Source organism: Micropterus dolomieu, linkage group LG23, assembly GCF_021292245.1.
Source record: "Micropterus dolomieu isolate WLL.071019.BEF.003 ecotype Adirondacks linkage group LG23, ASM2129224v1, whole genome shotgun sequence".
NCBI lineage: Eukaryota > Metazoa > Chordata > Actinopteri > Centrarchiformes > Centrarchidae > Micropterus > Micropterus dolomieu.
In genome coordinates, this window is record NC_060172.1 from 10,698,078 (window position 1) to 10,715,541 (window position 17,464).

At 40.3% G+C, this 17,464-nt stretch overlaps 1 protein-coding gene across 2 annotated transcripts in view; it reads right to left on the reverse strand.

Annotated features, from left to right (window-relative positions):
- Positions 1 to 1,172: 1,172 nt before the first annotated feature.
- Positions 1,173 to 17,464, reverse strand: part of tlcd3a (TLC domain containing 3A) — a 44,847-nt gene continuing 28,555 nt past the window's right edge. For both annotated transcript variants that reach the window (XM_046038848.1, XM_046038847.1), the window contains 2 exons: positions 12,633 to 12,728; positions 1,173 to 10,187 (listed from right to left, as the gene is read on the reverse strand). In XM_046038848.1, coding sequence (XP_045894804.1) covers positions 9,882 to 10,187; positions 12,633 to 12,728 — 402 coding nt within the window. In that variant the 3' untranslated portion in view covers positions 1,173 to 9,881. The remainder of the gene's footprint in view (positions 10,188 to 12,632; positions 12,729 to 17,464) is intronic.

Sequence of the window (17,464 nt, forward strand, 5' to 3'; positions counted from 1 at the left end):
TTCGCAACCAACACATCACTTACGCCAACTTCCTTGGTAGCTACCTAGCAACAATTAATGAAAATGAAAGTGTGGCTGAGATGGACAAAGCTGTAGGTTGTTTTAAGTTGACTTACAGACATGTGCAGGGCTATTTCTCGCGCAGGTACAGTGACTTCCTTGAGTCTTTGCCTATTCCTTGGCATTTGCCTGGATTTTTATACCTTCAGACAGTGCCTGGCTAGCTGTTTCTCACCGTTTCCATTCTTTATGCTTAGCTAACTGGCTGCACCTTTATATTTAGAGAAATGAGAGTGATATTCATCTTCTTATCTAACTCTTGCCAAGAAAACAGGTCATATTATTCCTTTAAACCTGCAATAACTGATTTTAATGGCTACTTGGGGGCAGCGTAAACAATTCCGTTAGTTACAGACCAACATTATCATTCATTGTTGTGTTTGTGTCCACTTAATAAAGTCCAATATCACTCTCTTCAAGCTTTTGGTCTGAACCAACTCCTGAGGGTGACATCTGGCTCTTTAGCTGCTAAATGCTCCACTATGTTTGCCAGCTTGTTGCCGAATGTGTCTGTTTGCGAATTGATTCTGGGAAGATAGTGTATAGTGGGTTTTTAGAGCTGAGAACAGCTGCCTGCTGCAGCCGAAAATGATACTGAAAACGATGAGAGTGAACCAAAATAATAGGTAAAGGTCTGAGCCAGACAGATAAACAATGAGCTGCAAAGCTTCGTAAAGTTGAGGAGAGCTGCAGATTTGGGTGAAAATTATTTGTAGGTTCATCACCACGAGCGACCCCTTTTAAATTATCGAATTATTTTCACATTAAACATATTGATTATAGGCGCTTTAAGTTTACTGTTTACCTAGTAACTGCTACTGCAGCTTCCATGTCAATTAAAATTAAATGTATACATCACCTGCTAATGATTGCCTGCAAGACAAAACAAATGAACCCCCACTCCCAACAAGAAAGTCAGCTAACATGAACACAATGTCAGGTTAAATGAAAGTGAAACATGAATTTTTAATGTTTTAGAGAAATACTTGAAGCCAAGTTTTCAAGGGCTTTAAAAATAAAACCTAAGTGAAAACTGTCTTCTAATAGATGTTGATGGTGTGCAGACACAGATGACAAGACAAGGAAAACAAAACAGAGACTTGTTCAAAACAGTCTATCAAATCAAATTTATTGAATTTTAAAGGGGTGCTCTGAATTCACAAGTTGCAGCTACAGTACATAACTCCTCTTACATCAGTAATTTTTAAGCTATTTCGTAAAACAGTCCAGTCTCTTCTCAGATAGGAAATTTCCTCAAAAAAGGTCTTGCTACAAAAAAGGACAGATGCATCAAATCTGATATATATGTATGAAAAATTAGAATGCTATCAAAAATAATGTGGGGCAGGAAGTGTTAAAAGGTTGTGAAGGTGCTGCATTTAAGTCAGTTACACACCCATGGCGGGACAGTGAGTGATATGGACAGCTGGTCAAGATTGAAATCCAAATCTCCAAAACATACACAACCACCAAGCTGGCAGGTGAAAGGTCTAAAACAACAGAAACACAGCAAACAATTTCATGACTACAATATATCTATTCCTTAAAGGGTTTCAACTTTAAATGATGCATATCCATTTAGAAAAACAGTATGGGATTTGCTTGATAATTTGAAAAATATAGATTAAATGCTACAAAATGTGAAATACTACAATGCACTAAATGTATAGCAATTTGTTTCAAATAGCTTTAACCAGTTAAAATATGAATGATATGATTTTTTTAAACAATGAGAATTTTCTTGATGATTGCTGTGAATACCAAAAATGACAGTAATGAAACGGTAACTCTCCTTCAGGATATGATAATTAACGTGATAAATACAGCCACAACCTGTAAACACTACCTGCCAATGTAGCTCTTTCATACCGAGTTTTGTGGGTATCACAAATAGATTTTTCACAAGGCACTGGAGACCAAATTTGGTTCACTGTCCACAGATCAAAATCAGTCCCAGCAAATCCAAGCTCATCTAAAATCTGTATGTTTCAAAGCCATTTTTGTGCACTTCATCAGCCTAATGCCGCATTCACATCAGAGAAAACCAAACACCAGAATATCTTGCTACATGTTTTAAGACATCACTTAAGATGTTATAAGTAGAGCTGATTATATGTGTGTGATTATAACTGCAATTTATTGATTACTAATGATTGTGTATTTTCTGCTGTTTCTGCCGTTTTGTTGTTGACACCAATTGGGTTACGACAAACCCTGACTTGTAATTACTACCAATGCTAGGATCAGACAGCACAATTGCATTTTGAGATGGTCACTGTGTCAGATTATTTCCAAGACTTGGCCCATAAATATGGACCAATCATAGCTGATTAATGGGACCACCTGACAGCAGCAGCAAAGGTGAGAGTGTGACGGAAAAAAATGCAAGTCTTTTTAGAAGTACATAGTCCTTACAGTAAGTAAAAAGAGCAATTGTTGTCCCCCTTATCGGGGTGATCTTGTGTAGCCTGATCCCAGCAACAGGTCATGTGAAAGTTACTCTTCATCCATCTGCTCTTATTTACATGCAACATCACATGAACGTGGTATTAGACCACAACTTTAAAACCTTCATTCCTTCACCAAAATCCACTGGGTAGCAGGTCGGTGGGAATGCCTGTTACCGACTGCCAACCCACACCCAGCCCAAATCCTGCACCGCCCATATAGGAACCAACCCTGAATCGATGTGTGAACACAACGCAACAAAATTATATAAAATGTCTCATGGGGGGCAGAAGAGATCCCACATGCAAGTTATGATTCCCATTCACATTTAACAATCCTCAGAAACTCAAAACACGAGAATGCCCAAAATATGCATTAGCTTCATATTGTTTAGCTTCAAGTTCAGTTTGCTATTTTTGTATCACTTTGGATGTAAAATGACAAAGGGATTAACACGTACCTTTGTCAGCTTGTCCTTTAAATGATGGGAACATAGACACCAAAATTTGCCAGTTGTTTACCTGGCTGTTGATTACTGCGCTATTTACAGCGCCTCTTAAAGATACAAGGAGCTCTCACATAGTTTTAGACTAAAATGTTTATATTTCAACAGTACAACATTATTGACTACTCCAAGCCATGCAAAGCCAAAGTTCTGCCCCGTTTGTCATTTCCTCACCTGTTCTGACAAGGTGTTAGCATTCACGCCAACATTTCCCCATTTGCCTTCGACACAGGAGGGCTGTCAACACCATGGTAGCTGAACCTAATGAAAGCTAACAAATTAATCATTATTTTATCATTTATCAAAATTACATGGCGCTCAAATATCTACTAGCAGATAACCATTAAGTTTAGAATACAACAGAAAATCAATAGGACATATTTAAAGTTTACAAAATGCTGAATAAAGAAACTCTACTGAGGAACAAAAGCTAGCCTCAAACGATATTAGTTTGCAGATACATTAAAAGATCCTTGGCAGTAGCCTCAATGCAGCATAATCCTATACTAAAGTATTAGCATGGAGTCTGAAGTCACTCTGTAATACTATACTTTGATTGAACTACCACTCATGAAGTGTTAGCACGGTGCTTGCTAGCAATGAAAATATAATGTTAGCATTTAGTCTGCAACCACTGACAGTTCTATATGCTTATGTGGTAGCGCATAGTGAACTATCACTCAAAATAGTATTAGCAAGAAGCTCACTATTGCTTGACATGATATAGGTCTGTACTAAAGTTAATTATGACTAAACAATTTAAGATAAAGTGTTCATATGGACTCATGGATGCAAAAGGGTTAGCATGGAGTGAACACACTCATGACAGTGTTAGCAAGAAGCCTACGCTAAATAGCATTAGCATCGCGCAGCTGAACCAACACATGTTAAGTTTGGTGTCCATGTTCCCATTCAACAAGAGTCATACGATTAAATTCTCTCCTTACAAATACAAGGGATACAAAGCATTTATATTTTTTAACGCCATTTTGTGTAATGTGAAAAGTGACAGTATAATCATTATGTAGTTTCACGAGCAATGTGTTAATATTATGGAGTATAATGTCACTTCCCCATACTGTAGACTTAAATGTACTGTATGTATAGGGTGTGTGTTAGTGGAAAATCAACTAAACAGCTGGTAATTCTGTATTTCTTCCACTACATCCTCAGTTGAAACATCCATCATACACCCAACATGTTGGTCACACTCTGGGACCCAAAGAAAGAGATAAAACAGGAGGGTAGTTATATTTTTAAATGACAATGGGTCACAGCATCTAAAGCATGTCTTAAATACTGAAAAAAAGATCACTCTTTATATCACTGCAGTTACTGTGGTTAACTCAAGTACCAGACTTTGGTTTACCAACCCTTAGAAGTTGAATTCTCACAAGCCACGTCAGAAAGCATAAATAAAAGAAAAATCTATAAGGAAAAAAACTGCTAAAAAATATACAGAACAGTAACAACATAGCTTTCTAGATGTGATCATCTTCAGCATCTCACAATTTCATCATCTTACAATAAACCTCTATACACACACACACACGTTAACAACTTCATCAAACCCTGAGCAAAGAGGACGAACTTAAGACTTTCTACTTTAAGAATTTATCAAGTGACAAGCAATACCTATAAAGATGTGTGTACTCCGCATGCCTTGAACTTTTCATAATTCTTACTGAGGGATTCTGAGGTTTGGGATCAGATGCTGTTATTGTGCAACATGATTGCCTGAAGCAGTGACCCAGACCTCCAGCAATGGAAATAATGTGGCTTGTCTTCCCTTGGCTATGAAACTTCCAAGAACTAAACACTGTGGTCAGTGTAGCAGGCTCTGGGCTTACTACGGGTCAGACCAATTAATCGGGTACAGAGTTTAGCTAAAATCAGATATCGGCACGTTAATGTTATCAGTTGATATGAGTGTTTGAATTTTGGACACACAGTCACACACTCTTACAAATAGTTTTCCTTTCTTAATTACCAGACACAATGAAAAGAAAGAATAAACTGCTTAAATAAAGAGCTGTTGCAATCAAAAGAAAAAATAGGGAACTTTTGATGATTAAATCTAAGTGTGGAATGCCATATTTTCTGTATTTATTCCATGGTTTCCAAGCTAAGCCTATAGACTACTGTTAAAATCTTAATGGTCCATTGCGATGAACCTCTAATTCATCTCCTTCATTGATACACCTAACAGTTCCCACAACACTCTGTCAAATGTGACATACATTTCCATAACTGTCTGTCAAATTTGAGTTTCCACAGCTGTCAAATAGACCTCTCAAAATCAGAGTCCTGGGCAAAGGGGAGTTTATAGTGACTTTCAGGAAATCCACAGAAGCGATTCATCAAATGTCAAGAGGGGTCATTTTCTGCAAAGCACAAACTGTTACAACAGGCTTGACTTTAGTGCTAAAGTGCTTCTACACCTCATAAAACTTAGTGTCACAATGGTATAAATGCTGTTTCAAAGGATTTTCTACCAACAATTAATTTAATCAGTATGATTCTTTAAGAAACGTCAGGTGAAAGCTATCCCAAAGCATTAAAACACCGTATGTCAATTTTTTCAGTATATTTAGTGAAGGGTGGTGTCATGGTGGCTGAAAACGGAGATGTATGTATATGAAGGCAGCAGACTGCAAAAGAGACATGCACAGATTCAACAGGAAATGTCCACCTTGCCCTACTAATCCTAAACGGTCCTGCCTACAAAATTCTGAGTGGACAAGCACATTATCCTGACGACAGATGGCAGCAGAGAGGAGGGAGGGTTCATACTGCGTTGCTGACGCTCTCAGCAACTTTCCATCACTGCAGAGCAGCACATGAGCCAAGAAACAGATGAGTTAAAACGAGACACAAGCAGAGATGATGGGAGGCTGAAGGGAGCACGATAAATCGTAGGAGAGCGCCTGCAGCTTTTAATCCTAAATATAAAAATAAAATGTTTGACTAAAGTAACAATCATTGGTTTTGACTTTTGTTTGATACATTAGAAACTTAAGTGTAAAAATAAAAACTGATGAACAGAGCATCTTGAAAATATAAACTAATGATAAAAAAAATGAAATGTTTTTCTTGGAGGTCGAAGGTAACCACCATTTAATTTATTCTACAACATATCTGAAGACAACTGGATGTAAGAGGCTGAGGGTGAACAGCACAGTGAAAAGTGGAACAAAGAACCTGGGGTGTTTTCAGTAAGAGTGGCCTGGTCAGCAATGGACAAAAGAGGCCTGCACTCTCCTGGACTCCCGCCAAAAAAGACAAACAAGCCCATCATTCAGCAGCTCGGCTCTCCTCGCGCCCTCATCCTCACGCTGCCCGTCAGCAACCAGTCTATCTACCAACAACAAGACTCGGCACCTTTTCCCAACAGCAGTTCTGCTGTTCCTAACAGATGTGGATACCAATGCATTTGCCATAGGGGAATGCAGACAAGACCCACACAGGGCACAAGAAAACTGCAGAACCCACAATGCAACAGTGGCACAGTTTTCAGGCATTCTGATGCTTGAAAGTTGAAATGTTTGACTTGTTACAGGAAAACAATTCATTTGAAAATCAAGAGAGCCCTCCAGTTATGAGCCTGCCAATTTTTGTGCCTTGTGTTCGTAAAATGTCACTTTGATCCCACCAGTAAAACTTTGTCTTCCTTAAAGCGAGACTATGTAACTTATGAAAGAAGAAATAACGCAAGCTTCTTCATGCAAATGAAAAGCTGGATTCATAAGCAATAAAACACACCCTCACTCAATTCAGCACACTCAGGGGATTTGCTTCTGCAGCCATACTTGGTCTGGTGTGACGAGCACCTTTTGGTGTCTAATGTTACAAAACTTCAGGTAGATATTGTCGAGTCAGTTTTATGACTTCTCCCTACTTTTACTTTAAGTTTTCACATTCCCAATGATCCCACAATTGTCACTTCATTCACAGTTCAGTGAAGGTTAAATAGCCTCGCTTTAACGCAAAGTGGAAGAAACCAGCAATCAAGACAAAACCATCTTAGAAAATAATATGTGGAAACATTTTGGATATGAGACCAAAGATACAAAACTTGTTAGCTTTTTAGCCATGTCAGTTTACAACAAACTTAAGGATTAGGCTACGTGTGTTTCATTCCAACTGATTGATTTTTGTATTAGTTGCGTTTGAACTTTATTTATTTATTTTAATTGGCAGCCCTATCAAGTCAGTATCCAAACAGGAAAAACTCTGATTTGTCAGCTGAGCTGCAGTTGTAAACTTGTTGGTTAATGCCACAAAAAATTGTTATTTCTACCTATTTTTTAGCATTACATGAACTCAAATTAATCAAAGCACAGGTGAGGTAAATTTGAAAGACAGGCAAAGTATTTTCAACTTCCAACTCAACTGAAATGCAACATGAGACCATTTCTTGGTGTTGTGGAGTCCCAGTAGAAATGCACATATAGAAACAAATGTATGGTCCCAAAATATTTGTAAAGAAGACAATAAAATGAGGCATGGATCAATGTAATATGACTTGACATAAGTGTTGTATACATGCACCGGAGCAGCCTCTTTTGCATAGATTGAATTTGCAGGACATAAAAAAAAGGCCATTAACGCATACTTAATCAGTTAGTTCGCTATAAAGCTTGAATGACCAAGAACATTATCCATGGAGTTAAATTAACCTCAGGGTCTAGATTGTGCGATGAAACTTACCCCGGAGCATTCTTTTAAAAAATAATATCTTCTAGTCTTTGATATGAAGAAATAATACTCTCGCGTGTATCTTGTGATTTATAAATGCCTTTAAGATAAATGTCTTTATGCAACTGTGTTAATCCAACAAAAACCAAATTAAAACAATGGTCCTTTCAGGTTTAATTATGATGTCTGGATACAGGTTTATGTTTTAAAACCTTTTTTTTATGTGATGAAACTAAGACTTGAATCTCTAAAAACTCTAAGTATATACAAGCCTGTGTGAAGTGCTCAATGTAACAGAATACAACAAGTGCATATAAATCTCTGGAGTCTCAGATAAACTAACCAGTTACTCTATGTCATATGTTATAGATCTGTTTCAGCAATAATCCCTCCAGATACCCATAGTGCTCTGCAGCTGGTTGTTTAGAAATTTCAATCCACTGTATAAGTTTGCTGTGGTGAGCCACTGCTCAGCTTATTGCTCTGATCTTGGCCCTGAGTGACTTTTTACAGGAGAAAACAAATCTCCAACAGCCTAGACATCTGACCATAAGTGACCCTCAAAGACTGTTGCCCCTACATTAACTCTGGCTGTTGACAGTGTAGTGTTTCTATGGCGGCTACAACGCTCCAGTGTCATCTAAATAGAGACTGTGGATTCAAAAAAGGAAACGTAACTTATGCTCTGCTCTGTAAAAGTGGGAAAAGACTTTCACATATGCAAATGATACAGACCTAGCAGAAATTCAAATTCTGAATTTCGCCAAGTCTTTTGGGTGTAACATAGTCCAAATACACGATATTTTGTATCAGAGGGCCAAATCTTATCCTATCATGGCTTTACATTACATTTAGACACTGAGAGCAGTCGAGTCTCACTTGTTCTTTAAGGTGAGTCATTGGAGGAACTTTGCAGTATCATCATGAAATAAAAAAACAAAACAAAAAAAACCAGCATGGCATGTTTTATGCCACGCATTTAATGAAAAAATATTTAGTTTTGTGAAAATGAAGAATGATTCCCACAACCGGTTCCCTGTTGGTGCCACTATTCTTCAACTCTGACATTTGAGGATATTGCCAAATTGAATTCCTGAAAACATTCAACTTTGTTGAAATGGAAGTAAAAGTATTCCTAAGAACATGAAAGCAGCATTAATTCCTGGGGATACACCATGCATACAGAGCTAGCACCCTGTTGAATAGGATGGCTTCTGGAAAGAAATGGGCCAGTGCCATAAAAGTGTGCTGGATGTTACTGTGAGGAATGTGGGATTGTTGCTGCAGATTTGCAAACTGATGCCATGGCGACATGGCATCAGTGTGCCATGGGAAACTGGCAAACAAAATGAGAAACTACAAACAAAATGAACAGGGGTGAAAAGTCAGAACCTATCATTACATTAATGGGGTGTTAGCGAGTGTGGCTGCTTTTAGCTCTCAAGTGTGGATGAGGTGACATGTATTCCTCACAATTTTTCCTGCAAATACTGCCTGAATTTGTATCCCACCCACCCACTATTCATAATCCTTCTCATCAGTGTGATTAGTGAATGCATGGGAGGGGAAACGCCACTATTCGACACATTACAGCAAAACCATAAAAATAAATACAACTCGTCGTAACAGCAACACTCTCTCTCACACTCGCACGCACACACACACACACACACACACACACACACACACACACAGTAACAGACCTTCCAAATCAGCAGAGGCTGTAAACACAGTAGGAGTAAGAGATAAGATAATGTCTCTCCATGGAGGCTCTTCTTCTGTTTCTGGTGCTTTTACTCCATGTTTTACTCTCAGTGAAGCAAACATGATCTTCCTTCAGTGTTGTAAATGTTGACAGACACAGTGTAGCACTTCAACAAGATCCAGGCAAAAGCCAACCCCCCCGCCCCTCCCAAAAAACCCCAAATCATCAAACTTCAGTAGTAGAATTGGATCGGTGGAGACGCCCACTTTAGGCAGCAGATTTATAACAGAGGAGTTAAAAGTGTGCGGAAAATGCCCAGGAGTTGTGGGACAAGAGCAGGCAGTCCTGGTGTACTACAGTACAATGGTGGGGTTTGAAATGTGTTAAGTCAAACTAGTGCCTTTGCAGAAGTAGTTGCGTTAGTAGCGGAGTGTGCGGCTTGAGCGAGCAATCGTGAACTGGATATCAATCATCCTTAGAATTGTCAGTGACAGTGGCCGCAGGAGATGAGTCTGGCATACGGCTACGCCGGTACAGACGGTAGCCCTTTCGGCAAAGTAGGACAAACCAGTAGACCTGCGGTGCCAGGATGCACAAGTTGCCCAGGTTGGTGGACAGCGGCAGGTGGAAGGGCACGCTGTAGAGCGGGATGCCGTAGTGGTGGCCATACACCCAGTACATGTAGGGGAAGAGGGCGATGCGGCACATAAAGAAGGTGAGCAGTACCATACCGCCATTGGCCTTGTGCAGCCAGCAGTTCTGGAGGCTGAGCTGGTGGGGGAGACAAAAAAAGAAGGAAGGATAGAATAAAGATTTTAAAGCACTTAGAAAGACAGTGAAATGAGACATTTTCCAGGTCCCAATCCTGTTTCCTTGTGTTAATTGTGCATTTATCTCTTGGTTTCTGTCAAATATATGTTAATTTTTAGTGTTTACATATCTCATCCTGAATTCAGGGGCTTTTACATAATTTATCCAATCAAACTTGGGGAGACTAGCTAACCTGCCCATCATATAAACTGTGGGTCACTAGTAGCTAGCAGAGCTATTTCATGGGTAAGAGGTGTGTGTTTGGATTTTATTCAGCAAAAACTTTGTTCACATTTCTAAAAAGAGTACGGCTTGAATTTATTAATTCCCTGCAAAAAAGGCGCAGGATTATTTCACAGTGTCGCTTTCTGGTGTGACTGGGCTTTAATGTTAGCATGCTTACTATACACCTGCACATTAGCATAAGAAATGCTAATGTTTGCATATTCACTGGCTGAAGCTGAGCCAAAACCTGATGATATAACAAAATTGTGTACTAAATTGCTTACTTTTATTAGTTCATATTTATTAGACACAACTAACTACTACAGTAAACACCCCACACTTATTTTAAGGGAGTGGATTTTGGTGAGTGATTCAACTGTTGTTGGTACCTCTTCACTGGTCTTTACAAAATCATACCAAACCACAATGTGATGATCGTCTTCTCTCATCTTTAATGTGTATGGCTGTGGGAAGCCCTGACCACACAAAATCAATAGGAATCAACTCTGCTGTTGAGAGCAGTAAAAATGTCTGGCAGAGTTTCTGTTAGTGCTGATCTAGTCCAGAGGAGGGTAGCGTTTTTAAAGACAGGGAGGAGCAGTGAAGCTTTGCTTTGCTCTTTTTGTCTGCTGACACCAGATGTCAGCAAAGACCTGAAATCCCACGGTCTACTGATTTCACTGGGATACACAGTAAGGCTCTTCAATTCTTAGATTGCAGCTTTTCTAAGTCACACAGCCTCTAACTATACAGCACATATGTGCTTGTCCACCCATGCAGCATACCCACTGCATGGGTGGAGCTAATGAAGGCATTAACTGCTGTGGATGGGTTAAAAGGCATGGACAGTGAACAGAACCGTGGCTACTTACACGAATGCTACCAACTGATTTTGGTGAGCCATGCACCTTAATTATTGATGGTACAGTGACAAGATACATCCCAAATGAAATGGAGATACTCAGGCTTTTGAGGATGCAAGATACAGCACATCACCTGAGTAGCAATTGCAAAAGAAAAAGGATTCCTGACTTATTTTGCCCTGGCAGAGGTCATAGCATTGATGCTAGAGGGCTTAAGGTCATATTAAGTATACTGTATGTGTAATATGTTTTCAACTGCCACTTATAAATTTCTACGATTTGAATTGATGGCTTTGAATAAAACTAAGGTGACAATGCAGAGTTTTGCTAAAAGCCTATTTTCAATAAATATACTTACAAAGCTAAGGACTTATAAGGAGTTATATTGTGTATCTACGTAAAGGGTTAAAATAATTCAATCAAGACATTTAGAAATGAAGTGATAGAATGGTAGATACATTAAAAGGAAGCACTTGTTTTGCTCATGTAATTTTGATTTGAGATGTGTGTTTGTTTTGCCCAAGGTGTATTTCGCAGAGGTTACTTTTTCTAGCACATTATCAGTATTTGGTTTTCCAGTGCAATTTTCCATTTCCATTGCAAGAACATATACAGTGGCATTTTTTTGAATAACAATGCTGCCAGCATGGAAAGCATGCCAGTATCACACCTGTCAAGCTTTCCATTCTTGCACGACCCACACGCAGTTTACAATGATAACGGTGGCAGATTTACCACTTAAAATTCTAGCCTGCACATGATGGTTGTTTGTCAACTGAAATGACAATTGTGTCTAGCAGATTTTATCAGCTGTAGCTAGCTACCTAATAAAACTAATATTAGCTCCATGAGCCGGATGAAAATGCTGTCTGGCAGACTTTTAATTGTTTCCAGTTGACTCATTTTAAAATGAGAACTCTGTAAATGGCTTTAAATATACACTCGATTGTTACTACACTACATGATATTACAAGAGTGAGGCTGACAAAGACTCTTCCCTCAAAACTCTTTATACTACTCTTCAAATATCACTCTTACAGCTGCTGAAATGAACCTTGCCCTTATGGCCCCATGCATATAATTTCATATGGACAAATCCAAAGCTTGACAGGCCTCTTGTTGCTAAGCTATGACAGACAACCGCTGCTTGTTTAGCAAATAATTACCCAACTTGGCTGTATGGTAGTGGACCTTTCTCACAAAGTAATGGTGGCCAATCTTATATTTTTTACACTACACAGACTTGTGGATACAAGGGACGGATGTATGACTTACTAGTCTGTGTCTGGTAAATTCACATGTTTACATGCGGTCTCACCTGAATAAGTATCTTCCCCAGGGACACGAAGGGCGTGCTGAGCTCTGTTAGAAACAAGCAGCCTACGAAGAAATCCCCCTGGTCCCTTCTGAAGAACTGAGGAACAGACAAACAGAGCACACACAGATGAGCAAACAAACATAAGCATGGGAAAAAACACAGCTGACATTCAAGGACAATTTCTGGAACAGTCTCACTGGAACTATGCCAAGAGAAGCTTCAAATGACATTGGAGAAAAAAAAGTGTTTCTAAAACTTGAGTCGTATACATTTGGACTTAAGGTGCTGTTCCGATATAATATATAGATGGTTATCTTTAAATCTAAGCAAAAACAAATCATATATAACATCATATATTTCAGGGTGTAAAAACCTTTGAAACACAGCATCATCCACAGCGTGACAAACTCTCCACTGAAACGGATACTTAAGGTTGCTGAATGCTTCACACGGTCGTTGGAAGCAAATGTGAGATGCGTTTGATTTAACTGCACTTAAGTAAACAAAACATAGCCTGAAGCCAAAGCTTTCCTTTACTAGTTTTATGTAATATTTTATACAGTGTCCTATAATTGTATCTGTTGAGAGAGGATGTCTGTGTGGATCTGTTATGGCAGCAAGGCTTGGACAGGATGTGTACAGCCTCTCTTCAGTTATCAATCAAGAGCAGCACTCATCTCTCAACTCTCAGCACAGAGGCTTGGGGAAGCTGAGAGATGTCACTGAAACAAGGCAATGGACACTTTTTTTAAAACTCCAAAATGGCTCTTCTTGCCTCCCCAGCTGTTGAATGATGCTGTTGGTGTGGGTGTCTTTCATCAAAACTGAAAAAACAACCTTGGATCGAAGTTTGGAATAAAAGCCAGTATGACAATTCTTAACACAGAAAAAAAAGGATTGCAATGGGAACAAAAATAGTGTAACGTCATTACTGAAGACTAGGACACTCATCCTATCTCCTACCAACAGTCTATAGCTGTGCCCTGTGCTCTTAGACAGCCCAAAAAAGTTGGACCTGAAAGCCAGGATGAACCTGCTCCTCCTCCTAAAATGGCGCTATCTAGAAGGCTTTTGTCTTCCAAATTCAGGCAAAAGAAGGCCACATTGCTTAGCCTCATTTTTAGGGAGCATTTAATATAGGAAGACCCTTGTTGCTATGTCACTATGATGCATTTGGTCCAGAAATGCACATTTTGGAATAACAAGAGCCATGATTGCATTATTGATCAACACCAATCACAACTAGCACGCTGAGCTCCAAGCTAGAAACTTCAATTCTCTAATACTCCATTTTACTTTATTTTCCAATAAATACCAATGTTTGGTAGTCTCTATAACATGGATGAAAGTACAAGTACGTACTTTACAGTACTTCACATGCACTGACGTACTGAGCATGTTTCAATGACATTTGAGACTGACACCCAGAGGCCGCCTCCACCACCACAAAGGCAGATGGTCTTATTCTACCACAACTTCAAGATGGCAAGAAAGCAGAAAGAGGCTGGCTGTGGCAGAGGAGGGAGTGGTGTCCTGTACATAAGTAATGAATGAAGCTTTCAAATATTGACCAGTGGCATAGTGCTGGGAAGTTAGAGAGGCCATCCTAGAATAGGTGAGTCAGTCTAGATGTATAAAGAGACTCCAAACAAAAGACAAGCACTGTCTGGTAGCATAGCTTTCTTTGTGCTGATGATGAATAAAGCATGAGTGGCTCCAGACGTGGCCTTGCCATCTGCCCATGAAAGAATGACTGAGACCACAGAGGGGGAACTTTACACCACGCCTTAACGAATTACCTGGCTACCTCATCCCACCCCCACCTGCCATGGGCGTGTGTTACCTTTGTCTATGCATGTTTGAGATTATATATGAGGCATAATTTCAATGTTGCCGTGGACATAAGGCTTCTTAAAAGGGCCAAGTCAGCAGTTTTTAGTCTTAACTCTATAATTGCAATGCGAGATAGTGTCAGCATTCTGTATAAATGTGCTATAAGTGGCTTGGGTTGTGAGTCAAAACATTATTCTGATGCACCACTCCAGTTTGCCTGCAGCCACTGAGAACAATAGGTATATTTGTGGTTGCTAGAGTCTGATTCTGGACAATGTGTCCAAGGATTTATTTCTACTACATACACTGGACTTACAACATGGGAATTATCATCATGGATAGCCACTAGGGCTGCACAGTCAATATAAGTACAACATCCAAATCGCAGAAGCTGCAATTTTTAGATAAAGGTAAAATCTGTGACAAAACAGCATTATAATGAAGTACTTGGCGTCTGTAGCCACCTGTCGGAAGCTCCGTCTTAAACCGGACTCTTATCCAGTTTTAATCCACTCTTTTTCGTTACATTTTTTATATCCTTTTTATTTAACTTAAGTTTTACGTGGGTTATTTTAGTAATCCGACATGGATTTTAAGCTAGATGACCGTAAAAACGCGATCAACGCTACTGATCGCAACAAAGCTCCGGCGGCTATGCTGGCCGAGATAACTCTGCCCCATGAGGACTGAACAATCCTTAAGAAAGCAAACAAGAAGATTGCTGACCTTATGGAAGACATCTGACGACCTTCAGAGGAACTCAAAGAGAAAGATTCCCTGCTGACTGGCTTTATGGATGTGGCTTCAGTACAAGCCAAACAGATTGTTTCTCTTAGCGCAACCGCTAACATCCAGGACACCGTGCTATGGGACCCCTCTAGCCTTCCCAGGCTTTCATCCTGCTCGACTCCGAAGCATCAGTCAACCTGGGCTAAAGTGGTGGTCAGTGGCTGCAAGAGAGGCTCGGACGGGACTGCCTCTCCTCCGTCCATCGGCCTCTCCAGCCGCTATGCAGCCTTGTCCATCCAGCGGATGCACCTGCGGCTTCAAATCTCCCTGATACGGATCTCTCTCGGCGCACAGTGCCTGCCGACACTGTTGCATCTCCTGCACTGGGCTGCCGGTCTGCCGCTGGGCCTGATCGGCGGCCGTCATCCCGGTCAAAAACCTCCGCTTCCCGACGTAGGATCCTGAAGGAGGCTGTGCTCAGACGCTCTGGAGGCCGTCTCTACCCTGCACCGTCGGGTAGCCCTTCTCTCAGGTCTGTCACTGCTACTCCAACACAACACTCGGCAGCTCACACACTCCATCCTCAGTCCGCACGCAGTGTTGAAGCAGATTCTGCTCAGTCCTGCTCTGGAACCCCACAACCGGCATCTCCTCGTCCTCTTTTCTCCCCAACCACACTAATAATTGGTGACTCCATAACCAGAAACATCCGTTTCTTTAACGCTACCACTCACTGCTTCCCTGGTGCCACCATGGCTGACATTTTAAAAAACCTCCAGGACCTGATGCCATCGCTCCCGTCCTCCATCACAAGAGTGATAGTCCATGTCGGAACAAATGAACACAGCTCTTCAGCAGTCTGAGCTGACAAAATCAGATTTTAACCGTCTTTTTAACTTTTTAAAGCAGTGCGGAAAGTCCGTTTTTATCTCTGGTCCCATTCCCACAGTTGGTCGCGGTGCTGGCTGCTTCAGTAGACTCCTTGGCCTCTACGACTGGCTCCAGTCCGCCTGCAGGGCTCATCGTGTGTGTTATGTGGATAATTTTAATATTTTCTGGCAAAGAATGCCTCTTTTTAAGACAGACGGACTTCACCCAAACAAACGGGGCTCAGAAATGTTAGCTGCTCACATACAGCATGTGGTGCGGTCCACACATGACTTACGTGAATGAGTAATCATTCATGCAGCACACCTGGACACACCACCGCTCACTGAACAGATCTCTGCCTCACTGCCACAAACAACTGTCTCCACCTGCTGGCATGTAAAACTGTCTGCTCCCAGCGTTGTTCCAAAGACTTCTATTCCTGTCATCATCACACCTAGACCAGTAAACGTGCACATCCCACACAGAAATATTAGTAATCTCTTAAGGATTAGGACAACTGCACCAACTCCAGCACCCAGAACAAACTCATTTAAAATGGCTCTCTTCAATGTGAGATCTCTCTCAAGTAAGGCTTTTATCTTAAATGATTTTATCTTGTCTGCAAATCTAGATTTTATGTTTTTAACTGAATCCTGGTTGCAAATGAATGACTATAGCCAGCTATCTGAACTGTGTCCGCCTTAATATGATTGTTTTAGTCAACCGAGGGTCAGTGGTCGTGGTCGTGGGTTAGTGAGCGTGTATAGGAAAAATTTAAAATGTCATCAAGTACGCTGTGATGAATTTAACTCCTTTGAAGTTCTCACTCTTAAAATTGGAGGGCTGCAACCTCATATCATCATATTTGTTATAATTTATCGCCCCCCAAAACCGCCTGGAGGATTTTTATCAGAACTTCCTGAATTTTTATCTACTCTGGTTTTAAATTATGACAGAATTGTTCTCTGTGGCGATTTTAATATTCATGTTGATGACCCCCACCAATGTTAATGCAACTGACTTTTTAAATATGGCCACTTATTTTAACTTCAAACAACATGTCAAAGGGCAAACACATAACCGTGGTCATACACTGGACTTGATTTTTACCCTGGGTGTCAGCATTTCCTCTGTGGAATTAGTGGACATGACCATATCTGACCGCAGATGTATTGTTTTTAGCTGCGATTCTCCTGTTACTCATGCTGCCTCACCAAGCTCCGTGTGTTCTCGCATCTTTAATGAACAAAGTGTTTCAAAGTTTTGCGCATTCTTTCAGAGCCAAAGCCAACACCTGTCTGATTCCAACACCAACAATCTGGTCGATCACTTCAATCATATCTGCTTGTCGTCACTAAATATTACTGCTCCTCTAAAGGTTAGGCCTACGTCTAAAGCTA